This window comes from Salmo salar, chromosome 10 (genome assembly GCF_965601325.2).
Source record: "Salmo salar chromosome 10, fSalSal1, whole genome shotgun sequence".
In the NCBI taxonomy this organism is placed as follows: domain Eukaryota; kingdom Metazoa; phylum Chordata; class Actinopteri; order Salmoniformes; family Salmonidae; genus Salmo; species Salmo salar.
Genome location: NC_138300.1, coordinates 83,772,656 through 83,787,389, shown reverse-complemented (window position 1 = coordinate 83,787,389; position 14,734 = coordinate 83,772,656). Strand labels below are relative to the sequence as shown.

Here is a 14,734-nt window from a genome sequence, read left to right as displayed (position 1 = left end):
AATTCCACACACAGTGTAGAACCAATATTCCCTTGAGGGACATCAAACAACTTGAAACTTTTAATCAACATTTGAAACATTTTAATGCATCGACAAGCAATCATTTTTCATAAAATCCTTCACAGTTGATTTTGTGTGTATGCGTGTGCATGCGTGCATGTGTACGTGTGTGTTTGTTTGTGTGTGCATGTGTGTGTGTGTTTTATCACTTCTAACCATGTAAAGGCCAAGTCAAGTGGATGTATTGCTTCTGGGACTAGCAGACTTAATTTAGGACTAGTGTAATGGAAAACTGATACAGTGGACAGATACTGGTGGTGGCCTGCAAAGTGCCTGCTGGTAATTCACTCCCACTGTATGAGCCAGTGGAAGGATAAGAGACTAAATAACTCTATCTGGAGGAAGTTTAATACAATATGTGGGCTCATGTCGCTCTGACTAAAAAAAGAGGTTGATGTATTTTTTTGGATTTAGTGATAGGAGAGAGGCCATACATGACAGCTTTATGTTCTTCTGTTTACCATTCTGTTTACCATTCTCCAGTCCCCAACGATGTGTACTGTGTGCTCTTATGTACTGTACACACAGAGGACACAAGAAAACATCTCAATGTGGATGACAGAGGATTCAATACCATATCTGTGTACTGGAGAAGGCTAGACACCCCCAAGGCTTTCAGAGGCTACACACCTGCCAGCTTCCTAAAGGGTCACTAGCCATGAGATTTAGAACACAAGCAGAAGAAACAAGCTCGGAAACTAGTGGATAGAAGGAGCAGGGAAGAGAAAGGAAAGGCCAGGCGATATTTGATGACTCAGTGGAGTACAAACTATTACAGTGATGTCTTAGAAACTCAATTGCGTTCGATAGAGAGGGTAGATTGAGACGTAACTGGTGCACTGCTTTGAGCCATAGAAGCCATTTTGGATCAGATTATTCATGGGACTACTGTACTGATATTCCACGAGGAGCCATTTTGGATCAGATTATTCATGGAACTACTGTACTGATGTTTCACGTGGAGCCATTTTGGATCTGATTATTCATGGTAGCTACAGTACTGATGCTCTACCAGGAGGGAGCCATTTTGGATCTGATTAGTCAAGTCTAGTCAATTCAAGTTTACGGTGTACACAGTACAATGAAATGCTTACTTGCAGGTCCCCCCTATAATGTGACAACTATAAGAAGAAAACAAATGAAGCTTAATAGAATATAATAATTACAGGCACTCAACAAATGTACAATATTTACATGTGTGTCAGGGAAGGGGGGTACGGCAGCTAGTGTACTGATGTTCCACCTCTGCCGTGAACCCTCTCATTAGGTAATCTGGCTTGCAGGCCATCAAATTTTCAGCGAGCATGAATAAGTCAGAAAGTGCTGCCTTTAATCAAGCTGAGAGAAGATTCCCAAAACTCTTCCTTTGTGCTCTTTTGCTTACCAAAGAAATGTTTTTAAACATTGCTGCCTGGCAGAAGAGGTGCAAGGTTTGACCAATTAGATAACGGAGGAGGAGGTGGAGAGAGGTGGAGTGTTAATCCATTTTAAATTAGGGATGGAACACAACAAAATTTGGAAAAAGTCAATGGGTGTGAATACTGTATATATATATTTCCACACTATGAGGTTGGAAAAATACTGTGAAAATGCTGATAATGCCTTTTAGTGTAAGAGCAGTTTGAAAAGACTGCCTGAAATTTCAGCCTGTTTTGGTGGGATGGAGATTTGGCTTGCCTGGTGACATCACCATGTGGTAAACTAGTGTCAGACTGCTCAAGGAAGCAGGAGGGTTGAAGTCAGTCGCAGGAGACACAAGTCCGTGAACACACGTTTAATAAATAATTCACACTTGCCAAAAACAGGTAGGGCAGGGCACAGTAAAACAAATGCCCATAAACAGCCCGAACATAGCGTAGGGACGCAGCCCAGAACACACTGCCACGAAACCCACAGGCAGAGGGAAAAAACACCTGTTCCCCAGATGTACAACCTGACGAAAATAATCACGCACGAAAACAATCCTACACAGAAAGACTAAATAACCCCCCCCACTAATGAACTAATACTAAACAGGTGCAAACCTAAACTAGACCTGACCAACAGAAAAAAAACACAGGATCGGTGGCAGCTAGTAGGCCGGCGACGACGACCTCCGAGCGCCGCCCGGGCGAGGAGGGGCGCCACCTTCCGTCGATGTTGTGACAACTAGTTATTAGACCAATAAGAAAGAGAGTTACAAACCTCTCTGCCAATAGCCTAACAGCAAATGTTTGGTTTTCAGACAGTCCTAAAATTCTTGCTTGAGAAATTGCTTTTTGCTAAGAAGCTATTTTTGTTTATTTTTGGCTATTTTAATTGAAAACATATTAAGGTTGTTAATTGTTGCCCGGAAATTATTTGATATCGAGATAAAAAACGGCTGCAATGGCCCTTTAAGGCTAAACTGGGGCTAGACAGCGTTTCCAGGCCAATCGATTATAATTTTGCGGCAGGTAAACAACTCCCTGTGGGATCTCCTAGGCAACTGGACCTGGGACAAGCTGCTGAGCATCTAACTAACTTAATCCAGCTATAAATTCCCATTCGAATCAATTTTTTTTTATTTTTCCCGGGCGAAGCAAGGTGATAAGTCACCCATGCCCCCCACATTTCCATTAATGAAGCCCTGTCACCGAGGCCTAATGAATAGATTATTGATGCCATATGATTTATTTTATACCCTTAATACATCTGCTTAGCTGTATTTTTTTTAACAAACTGTCTGTGTTCATGACTACAGAGACAGAGATGATCTATACAGGGACAAGAAAACAGGTGCTATTTGGGGTCAGTGGTTTGTAATAGATTATAGGAGACACTTGAAACAGGACAGTAGCATTTTTACTCTGTCATCTCATTTAACTTCGGAAGACACCCGCCCAAACTACACAGAGCATACGCATTATGAAAAGTGTGACAAAGTTTTGGCTAGGAAGAAATGATACCACAACCTATCATATTTTATACAGCTGCCTAACAGTATTTTTCAAAACTAGCTCGTTTTCATGACTTCAAAGAACAAGAAAACAGCAGAAGAAAACAAGTGCCATTTGGGTTTAGTGGTTTTTCCATAGCTAATAATGGCAGTTCTGCCCCAGGTCCATTTTCTAGTCTTTATTATGCTTTGTTAATAAGGGGAATTGTGAGTGAATGGGTGAGAAAAGGGCGGAGCAATTATGATTAATTGGAAATGAATGCCTATTAGCTTTCATTTAAACCTGCCTAAGCTCTGCCTAATAGGATATAATGGGATAATCCTATACCGGTTTGAAGAGTTGGTTAAGTGTGGCCCGTTGTATTTTCATTCACAAAGCCAATGTCTATGTACAGTCACTGTAAACACTGATAACATGTTTAATAAATGCACAGGAAAGTAAAACAGGTGTGATTGTCATTTTCCAGATGCCTCTGTCCACATAGCCTAAGAAATATTTCATGGGTACTGCGTGGCAGGTTGGAAAACAGCCACGGAGCCAAACAAGGGTGATTGGAGCTATTGACTTCAGAAACGACCCGCTGGAAAACCGACAGAGCCATATTCATGCTAGCCCGTCTATTCTATTCATGAGGCAGTGACCTGTGGGGGGGTGGGGGACTAGAGGGAGGAGGCTCATCTGATCCAAAGCCTCTAAGACGCTGCCAGGAGATCAAACACCCTCCCTCATCCCCCTTTTCTTCTCCTCTTTTACAGTAGCGGTGGGTAGATAGTTGCATAGACAAGGCCTGTGACCCAGTTTCTCCCAGTGGAAGATGACTGAAGTCCCTGAACAAAAGCCTCCCATCCCGTCTTTACCGACAAGAGGAGATAGAGGATGGATAACTAGGACTCTAGCGAATGCATGCCATCTTTTTCCCTGCACCAAAGACCAACCGTATACCTTAAATGGCTTCCTCCACGCCCTGTGTATCAGGGATGGTGCTGGTCGCCAAGTAACGGTGTCGTCTCATGCTTTTGGATAATGCTGATTTAAATTCACCTAGACACTGGTACGAATTTGCAAAATGGAAAGAAAATTCATAAAAATTAGGGAGGTAGATTAGGGCCAAATGAATGGTATTGCTGAATAAATTTCACAGCAGTTCAGTGTAAATTGTTTACAACCCTGAGGGCCCCTTGAAGGTAGAGCTGCCTGCCACACACTGTTTTCACAGGGCCAGCTTGATATGGATGGGATCTGACAGTTAGCATCATGACACTTAGCAGCAACAGTGCCCATTTTCTGTTCCTCCTATTTTCTGTTGACTCTCCTCCATTTCCTCCCTCCCTCCTCTACCTCTCTCTTTTCCTCTCCTTTACCTTTCTGCTCCTGTCTCTATCTCCCCCCCCCCCTCTCTCTCTATATATATATATATCTCTTTCTAGGCCTCACATGGTGACAGAGTACATGGGTATCAGGAACGAGAGCTTCATGAAGATTGCAGCAGTGGGGACGTGGATGGGGGACTTTGTGACTGCGTGGATGGTGAGAGAACAAGCTGCAGTAGCCTGTAGGAGCCCAACACTGATTAGCAGCAACTAGAATATAAGCACAGAGATAGTGGGATGTGTCTTTATACCCTTAGCACCAGGAACTGAACAGAGACAGTGCGAGGTCACAGGAAACACAGAGAGACATAGCGGCACAGCGAGGAGTAGAGCAGAGGAGAGACTGTGAGGGGTGCCTCAACACCAGCCCATCCCTGTTCATTTGTCAACATAAAGAGAGGATGGAGCTCCGCTGGGAATTGGGATAGGACTGCCTGTGGAGGAAGAGAAAGGAGTTTGACACAACACCCACGGGGAGAAAACTTGACAAGCTTCCTCAGAGTTTCCATTAGTATTCCACTGTACACACTGCGGAGAGAGGGAGGAGATATGGAGGAGAGGGATAGAGGGAAGAGAGAGGGGGAGGGAAGAGAGAGGGGGAGGGAAGAGAGAGGGGATATAGAAGGGGAAGAGGGAGTTAGAGCAAGGACGGGCAAGGCAAACTGCTGAATCCAGACATTACTCTCTGGGTTTTTACATTCGATTAATTCAACGAGGCACTTTCAAGACGACCTCTGTGTGTCTCCTTCTCCTCGACAGAACAGTTATTTCAGAATGTGTCATCGCTAGATGAGTGAGCAGGAAATGGCTGTTTTTGCAACACTGCTCATGCCAGAAAGATTTACCTGATTTTTCTCAACCAAATCCTTCTCCACGTTATCTGATAGAAGGAGATGTGGCCTATTCAAAATGTACCCTCGCCTCAATGAAGTACCTTCTCCGAAAGTCTGGATTTGCATAGTTGTGCATACTATCCTCTAAAATGTAAATTGTCTTTGATCAAAGAAAATAAACTTAGATTACTTTTTAATTATTGACTATAGAATAGGAATATAAACAATGCAATGCCATTTGAATTGATTATGCCATTCCATTGCAGCATTCCATATGCAGAAGGGCAAATTCTAACCATCTATTTTGACACTGTATTCAGAATGAAATAACACAATCTCATTCCATTCCTTGTCTACGAGTGTCAGAATTCTGTGATTTTAATATTTAAGCTTCATTCAGAGATCAATCCAAAAATTCAGGATTACTGAAAATGCCATCTCAGTTTGAGTCTAGTCTTAATATTGGTGCTGTACTGGCAACCCACAGCATGTTCATTTATGGGTCTTTCCCAGGTCACTGACATGATGCTCCAGGACCAGCACTACCCAGACTGGGGCAAAGCTGCCAGACGGTTTTGGAAAAAAGGCAACCACAGGATAATCCTCTTCTGGTAGGTTCTGTCTCCAGTCTAATGCATACAATATGCTGCCTCTGAGCACGATCTGTGTGTGTGTGTGTGTGTGTTTATCACCTGTGTGTATGCTAGGGTTCATGTGTATGTGTGTGTGTGTGTGTGTGTGTGTGTGTGTGTGTGTGTGTGTGTGTGTGTGTGTGTGTGTGTGTGTGTGTGTGTGTGTGTGTGTGTGTGTGTGTGTGTGTGTGTGTGTGTGTGTGTGTGTGTGCTAGGATTCATGTGTGTGTGTGGGTGCTAGGGTTCATGTGGGTGCTAGGGTTCATGTGGGTGCTAAGGTTTGTGTGTGTGTGTGGGTGCTAGGGTTCATGTGGGTGCTAGGGTTTGTGTGTGGGTGCTAGGGTTCATGTGTGTGTGGGTGCTAGGATTCATGTGTGTGTGGGTGCTAAGGTTCATGTGTGTGTGGGTGCTAGGGTTCGTGTGTGTGGGTGCTAGGGTTCGTGTGTGTGGGTGCTAGGGTTCGTGTGTGTGGGTGCTAGGGTTCGTGTGTGTGGGTGCTAGGGTTCGTGTGTGTGGGTGCTAAGGTTCATGTGTGTGTGTGGGTGCTAGGGTTTATGTGTGTGTGGGTGCTAGGGTAAATGTGTGTGTGGGTGCGAGGGTTCATGTGTGGGTGCTAGGGTTTGTGTGTGTGTGGGTGCTAGGGTTTATGTGTGTGTGTGGGTGCTAGGGTTCATGTGTGTGTGGGTGCTATGGTTCGTGTGTGTGGGTGCTAGGGTTTATGTGTGTGTGGGTGCTAGGGTTTATGTGTGTGTGGGTGCTAGGGTTCATGTGTGTGTGGGTGCTAGGGTTCATGTGTGTGTGTGGGTGCTAGGGTTTATGTGTGTGTGGGTGCTAGGGTTTGTGTGTGTGTGGGTGCTAGGGTTCATGTGTGTGTGTGTGGGTGCTAGGGTTCATGTGTGTGTGTGGGTGCTAGGGTTCATGTGTGTGTGTGTGGGTGCTAGGGTTCATGTGTGTGTGTGGGTGCTAGGGTTCATGTGTGTGTGGGTGCTCTTAACCTCTAGGATTCATGTGTGTGTGGGTGCTCTTAACCTCTAGGGTTAACACACAGTTACACACAGAGTCAATAGGGCTGTTAATCTTCCTCCACTCAGTGTCAGCACCTTTAATTAGAAAAACAGGCAGAGGAAATCAATGTACATATCAAGGTCACAGGGCCAGCTATACCCCTGCCTTTACACACACACACACACACACACACACACACACTTGTCTTTACCTGAGCCAGAGCAAGGGCTATGACCCGATCAAGTTGTTACACTGTGTCCAATAATGCTCATCACAAGGGAGCGATCAATGGCCTAGATACAGTTGAAGTCGGAAGTTTACAACTGTATCTAGGGGACAAAGATCGTACTTTTTGGAGAAATGTCCTCTGGTCTGATGAAACAAAAATAGAACTGTTTGGCCATAATGACCATCGTTATGTTTGGAGGAAAAAGGGGGAGGCTTGCAAGCCAAAGAGCACCATCCCAACCGTGAAGCACGGGGGTGGCAGCATCATGTTGTGGGGGTGCTTTGCTGCAGGAAATACTGGTGCACTTCACAAAATAGATGACATCATGAGGGCGGAAAATTATGTGGATATTTTTAAGCAATATCTCAAGACATCAGTCAGGAAGTTAAAGCTTGGTCGCAAATGGGTCTTCCAAATGGACAATGACCCCAAGCATACTTCCAAAGTTATGGCAAAATGGCTTAAGGACAACAAAGTCAAGGTATTGGAGTGGCCATCACAAAGCCCTGACTTCATTCCTGTAGAAAATTTGTGGGCAGAACTGAAAAAGCTTGCGTGAGCAAGGAGGCCTACAAACCTGACTCAGGTACACCAGCTCTGTCAGGAGGAATGGGCCAAAATTCACCCAACTTATTGTGGGAAGCTTGTGGAAGGCTACCCGAAACGTTTGACCTAAGTTAAACAATTTAAAGGCAATGCTACCAAATACTACCATAATTTCTGGACTATTAAGCGCACCTGAATATAAGCCGCACCCACTGAATTTAAAAAACATATTTTGAACATAAATAAGCCGCACATGTCTATAAGCCGCAGGTGCCTACCGGTACATTGAAACAAATGAACTTTACACAGGCTTTAACGAAACACGGCTTGTAACAAAAATAAATAGGCTTTGTCTTTGCCATGATGAGGGTGACAGAATGATGGGAAGTTTGAGAGCGCTCGATTTAATCTAAACAGTAAACAAAAAAGTTGTTTGACCTTAACCCGTTCGGCAGTTTCATTGGTCTAATGAAAGCTTCATGCCGCCAAAAAACTGAGCACGTCACAGAATGTGTTTTTTTTAAGAAAAAAAAATTGAAAGCGGGGAAAAAAATCCATATATTAGCCACGTCATTGTTTATATATATTATATATATATAATATGTCACAAATGTATAATTTGTACATTTCTTTATACAAAATGTACTTATTTGTTACATTTGACTGCAGTTCTACTTATTTCTCTGAGATGTAGGCGGATATATAGCGTTTTGCAAAAAAAACATGATTATTTGTCTCTCTGAAATCAAACCGTCAAGTGATAGATTTGAAACAAATACAGTACATGTCTGTCATTGAACATGCCATGATTAGATAGTGAAAAACTCACCAATATCTTTCATAATTTCTTTAAACAATAAAACCTAATTTACCAACATTTCTGAAAATTGATAAATCGAGTTTTGGAATGAAACTCTTCATACGTATGAATGACTAATACGTTGAAGTTAAAAGCCACACTCTTCAATTGATTGTCCCTCTATTAGGATGCAAGGGAGACACCTGTAGTCTCAGTGGCTACTCTGGAAGCCTTTGTCTTGTTGATGGATGCCTCCAGTCTGACGGTCACAATCAATTTGTACTCTGACGAGCCATCATCTCAAATACTGAGGAGAAAGTATGATTGATGAATATGTTGAGGAATGTATCTTGAAATTGTTCAGCAATTAATCTTGGTAAATCACAATAACAGTGCCGAAAAATAATCTACTTTAGAATTGTAAAAAAAACAAAAAAACATTTGAAACATGATATGGCTTTGCGCTAGCTATCTGCAATGCAGCCAGTTACCATGGGGATGGAACAACCCACACAACACCAACGTAATAATTACTGAATGACATTGAAACAAGTACAAAGAAGAGCAAAATATAGTTTGCTAAATCCAAAGTCAATAACACCCAGATAAACATAAAATGATACCTAAGAGAATTAGTAACCAATGTCAATATTTACATATACCTATGATGAGCTCCTCTTATTATAGTATTGATGTTGTGTACTTTAGAGAAATGAGCAGAAGACAAATTATCGTTGTCCACTGTAACAAATGGACTAATAAAGTGGTAATTAGTAAATCTGTGGAGTGACCCACGTGACTAACAGGAAACTAATGCAATTCTACTTCCTCACTCCTCCAGGACGGTCCTGATCACTCTGACGTCGGTGGTGTTGCTGGTCATCAGTACTGACTGGATCAGCTGGGACAACCTGAACCGCGGCTTTCTGCCTAGCGACGAGGTCTCCAGGGCCTTCCTGGCTTCCTTCATCCTGGTCTTTGACCTGCTCATTGTCATGCAGGTAGGGGCTCCCCCATGGCCAATTAAAAACTAGCTGGGCTCCATTACTCTCCCCCTCTTTTTTTCCCTTTATCTCTCCCGTTCCTCACCCCTCCCTCAGTCACAGGGGCACTGCGGTACTGGGTTGATAGAGCGAGAGAGGGAGACGTTTGATCAGTCAGAGCCTGCATGACTACACACCCACTGCTGCTTCAGATTTATATCTCTACCCCTCATCCATCCAGCCATCCCCCTATCCAGCCATCCCCCTATCCAGCCATCCCCCTATCTAGCCATCCCCCTATCTAGCCATCCCCCTATCCAGCCATCCCTCTATCCAGCCATCCCCCTATCTAGCCATCCCCATATCTAGCCATCCCCCTATCTAGCCATCCCCCTATCCAGCCATCCCCCTATCCAGCCATCCCTCTATCCAGCCATCCCCCTATCTAGCCATCCCCCTATCTAGCCATCCCCCTATCTAGCCATCCCCCTATCTAGCCATCCCCCTATCTAGCCATCCCCCTATCTAGCCATCCCCCTATCTAGCCATCCCCCTATCCAGCCATCCCTCTATCCAGCCATCCCCCTATCTAGCCATCCCCCTATCCAGCCATCCCTCTATCCAGCCATCCCCCTATCCAGCCATCCCTCCGTCCGGCCAGGCTTCAGCTAAGGACTTACCCCTGCTCTCCTCTTCTGTGAACCCAGGCCTTTTCTAATGATGACTCATAACATTTCATGTTTTCTTTCCTTTTTTCCACTCAATGTCCTCCATCCCTCCATCCCACAGGAGCCTATACATCAGTAAAGTGTTTGTCAGTAGCATACTTATGAATATGCAAATGTATTTGTCTGGGTAGAAAATGCATAGCGGCGTTTCAAGGAGAGAAGGCTTTCAACACAGTAGCCTCAAGCCAAATTCAGACTGGGTGGTTTGGAACTCAAGCCTAATTCAGTCAGGCTTCTACTTATGTTTAATAAACATATTTTACCCGCTTTATTATTGCTTAAAGGATTATGTAGTCTAATATTTAGTAGCCCTTAATTGTCTATTTCCATATGTTTTATGTAATAAATAATTAGTAGCTTCTCATGGATGACTACACATTATTGTGTAATAAATCCAGGCTGTGTCACATCCGGCCGTGATGGGGAGTCCCGTAGGGCTGCGCCAAATTGGCCCAGCATCGTCGGGTTTGGCTGGGGTAGGCCGTCATTGTAAATAAGAATTTGTTCTTAACTGACTTACCTAGTTAAATAAATTAAATAAAAAATACAAAAATACCTCCATCTCCCTTACACTTCAGAGTCGATACCTGTGGTTATGGCACAATTCTTGTTTTTACAGGGCTATGATGATTAGTATGATTTATCTGTAGCATACAATAACTTACTAAATCGCTATTTCCTGTTATTGCTCACCTCAGTCATTCAGTTGATATATTTAAATAATGTATTACATAGTGCAACTGTTGAATGACTTATTTCTGATTAACATGGCCGTTTTTGTCGTTGTTTCAAGTTTTATTCGTTGTATCATTTTTTGTCTTTGAATAGGCTTCATTTTCTTTTCACTGGTGTCCCCTCTCTTCTCAGAAACAGGCTAATGCGTAGTGACCAGTTTTTTCCGCCAGCTGTCAGTTGGAGCTCCCATCTCCTGCCTTAGACATCATCCCATATGACTACTGCAGTCTCCATAATGTGACATCCTCATTTGACTCTCTAGCCCCAGCCAGTACCCAACTACTCACCAATCACATCACTCCTGTTTTTCCCCACTGGGCTGTATTTCACTCTCATTCAGATGCCTTTGTTTATGATAGCTAGCCCCCTCTCGTTGTCTGCGCTGTGTACAGCACGCACGTTTACCAGGGTTATTTATGGTTTCAATAGATAACCGTTAGCGCTCACATGGACCTGAGGCCTGCTGTCATTGCACTCTATTGTGGCATAGTCAATAAAAACCTCTCTACTCCTCCTTCCGCCATTCCGACCCACATCATTCCAAATGGCTTCATTCACCTTCATGTGGGCGTGTTGTGGCTGGTAGTTAATCTCTCACCTCCATGAGAAATTAACAGAAACAATTAACGGACTGGGCTGGATTTACCTCCCAGCTGATGGAGATTTGTGAGGCTTTTATTTTATTTGGGTATTTGATAGTCTAGTATATTCTTCTGTTTTTTTTCCAGGTGTGTGTGTGTGTGTGTAACTTTGCAGACTTAAAGACTTGTGTGAGTGAGTGTGTGGTGTGTGCGTGCGCGTTTGTGTGTGTATTGCGTGCATGCTCACTGTTTATGTCCTAGAGACTTATTATTTCATGTGAGGGGGCACATTGCTTAAATGTCATCCTTATTAGTGGGACTGTATCAGGAAACAAAGTATACATGAGTAAGTGGAAGGCCTAATTAATATCTAGGGGGGAATATCTATATTCATATCCTCACATATGAAAAGGTATTCCATTTGTAAGTATTGAAAATGGCTGCTATTTAGTTAAATAACTATCACTAAAAATGAACACCCACAAATCTAGTTGTTTCAACAAAATATTTTTAAGTAAGTTAACTGCTTCCACAGCCCTTTCTTTGTTTACTCAACTTTTCGGTCCAAGTGTTACCTGAACAAACAAAAAATGTGTTGCCCAAACTTAGCTACAACTTGAGAAAACTTTTGCAAAAATTCAGTCAATTTAAAATTATGTGTTTGCTTAAGTTGTCTCATATGTTCATTCAACTGGAAATTATTATTTGTGCATCTTAACTAAAAAGGCTGTGGAACTGGTTAAACACACACAAACAGTGCTTTTAACATGCAATGTTTTCAATATTTGACATACATGATTACATTGTGAATGTTCATTTATACAGTAATTATTATTCAACATGTCCTCACCTGGGATTTGAACTCACTACCTCTTGGTTCATGGCATTCCAATCTTCCTGCTACACCACCATGTCTGTGCAATTATCAGTTAACAGGTTTGGGGAGTAATCCGTTACATGTAAGGGATTACAAAAAAGGGTAACTGTAATCGTTACGTTACCAGCAAAAATATTGTAATCAGGTTACAGATACTTTTGAAAAACTAGATTTACTTTGAGTATTACTTTTAAATTCAGAAAGGATGTTTGCGAAAACAAATATTTGACACTTCTCTGTTTTCTCAATGACATTCAAATCAGAATTGGAAAAAAGGCACAAATGTAAGTATGTTCCACCTGAGGGCAATGGCGGTTCTAGACCATTTCAACTGGGGGGGCCAAGCTGGGGCCAGTTGTACTGTTATAGGGGCCAGTTACATTAGACATTGTTGTCATATTGTTTTATTCACTGCATTGCAGGCATGTTCATAATCATTAGTGTTCCGCGTTGCCACTGTCTAATAACGGATGTAAAAAAAGAACGATAGCAAAAATTTGTTATGTAAAAATTATTTCATACTCCACATTTAGGGGGGGTCACAAGGGGGTCGAAAATTGTTGTCACAGGGGCACTGGCCCCCCTGCCCTCCCCCCAGAACCGCCCCTGCCTGAGGGAGTCTGACCAGAAGTCAGATGCCACTATGATGACACACCAAATGTGTTTGATGGATCGCGGGAAAAGAGCAGGAATAGGATTTTGTAGGCTACAGTCCAAGCTATGTCTTCCAATTGTGCGACTGCTGTCGGCATCCAAAGATTATCCAATATGAATAAACGCTTGGAGGTAAGGACGACAGCAGTGGTATAGTCAACGGCGATACGGATATCAATTATTATTGAGACCTACATAGCGCATTGACGTGAATCACACTGCTGCTCTCATTTAGCTATTTGCGCCTTACGGATTGTGGTTGTTGAGGATGGCTGTTTACAACATCTAAATGTGTATTTGAACCCAATAATGTTTGAATTCAAGAAGTTTAAGTTTCCTATCAATCATTGTTTTTGAAACCAGTGGACAGCCACTGAAAATGCGATCTTGCCAGAGCTGCATAGTGCGGATCCCAGCCTATGGAATAAATGTAGGGCTTTTATTGCTCAATCTAATTCATGCTGATAAAAAGTCATATTCTTGAAGATCAAGGGGTATAACATTTATTGGAATAACTGTAATTCTGATAGATTTAAATTATATCTTTACATTAAAAATCGAATCGTATATGTAGTAGAAAGTGATGAGAAGAAGCCTACAAAACCAACCCATAAAGTACAATTTTACATCCATATATGGCCAGCTATTTCAACTTTAACATTGATTTATCCTGCAATAGGATAAATTATTAATTTGGTAACATACATTGTCTTTTTCTAATGCCTCATAAGGTGAAAGTAATCTAAAAGTAACTGAATGTAATCAGATTACGTTACCGAGTTAGGGTAATCCAAAAAATTACATTACGGATTACAATTTTGGACAGGTAACTAATAACTGTAACGGATTACATTTAGAAAGTAACCTACCCAACCCTGTCAGTTAATCTGACTATTCTCTATTCATTGATTCTGTTGACTTATTTAAGAAATTTTAGTTTTTTTAAAATGTTACTCCTTAATCACGATGATAAAGAAAATAATTATTCTTGGTGTACTTTTAACATAGCTGAGATTTTATTTGAAGTGCAAAGTGTAGCAATACAGTTTAAATCAGTTATTGACACATATGTGGTGGAGTAGGGGGAAGATTGGAATGCTGTGAACCACAATGTTTTGAGTTCAAATCCCAGGTGAGGACAACTTGAATATTAATTTCTCTATATATATGAACATGCACAATGTAGTCAATGTGTGTCAAATATGTAAGTTGAAAAGTTGTGTGATAAAAGCACTGTGTGTGTGTAACTAATTCCACAGCCTTTTTTTTTGGTAAGATGACCAAATAATAATTTATAATTGAATGAACATATGAGACAGTTTGAGCAAACACATCATTTTAAGTAGACAGAACTTTGGGCCAACAAAAAAATGTTAAGTTCAGATAACACTTTGACCTAAAAGTTGAGTAAACAAAAAAAAAAGGCTATGGAACCAGTTAATTAAGAATATTTAGTTTAAACAACTCCATTTAGTTTTTCAGTGTAGGCTATACTGTCATGATCGGAGAAAAGGCCGTTGTGCATAAAAAGATCGAAAGATCTGTGGGTGTCTTTGGGTTATCTAAGATGTACAGCATGTCTCTGTCTGTTCAACACACATATTCTTCCCAGACATTATCTTCGGGTTATTTAATTGATCTTACATTGTAGAGTCGGTATTGACTTTTCCCAATCAGGGACTAAGGAGGCACAGAGTGGTTTGTGATGTCTGTATTGAGTGGTTTGTGATGTGTTTTGACATGAGGAAACCCCAATGCACAAAGGCACAGTACAGGGCCCTGTA

The 14,734-nt window shown here is 42.0% G+C and overlaps 1 protein-coding gene across 1 annotated transcript in view; it reads left to right on the top strand.

The window, feature by feature from the left end:
• The window catches only part of LOC106560971 (transmembrane protein 117), a 60,402-nt gene that overhangs the window by 32,756 nt on the left and 12,912 nt on the right, over positions 1-14,734 (top strand). Inside the window, exons 4-6 of the mRNA XM_014124460.3 lie at positions 4,406-4,505; positions 5,695-5,792; positions 9,234-9,393. Coding sequence (XP_013979935.1) covers positions 4,406-4,505; positions 5,695-5,792; positions 9,234-9,393 — 358 coding nt within the window. The remainder of the gene's footprint in view (positions 1-4,405; positions 4,506-5,694; positions 5,793-9,233; positions 9,394-14,734) is intronic.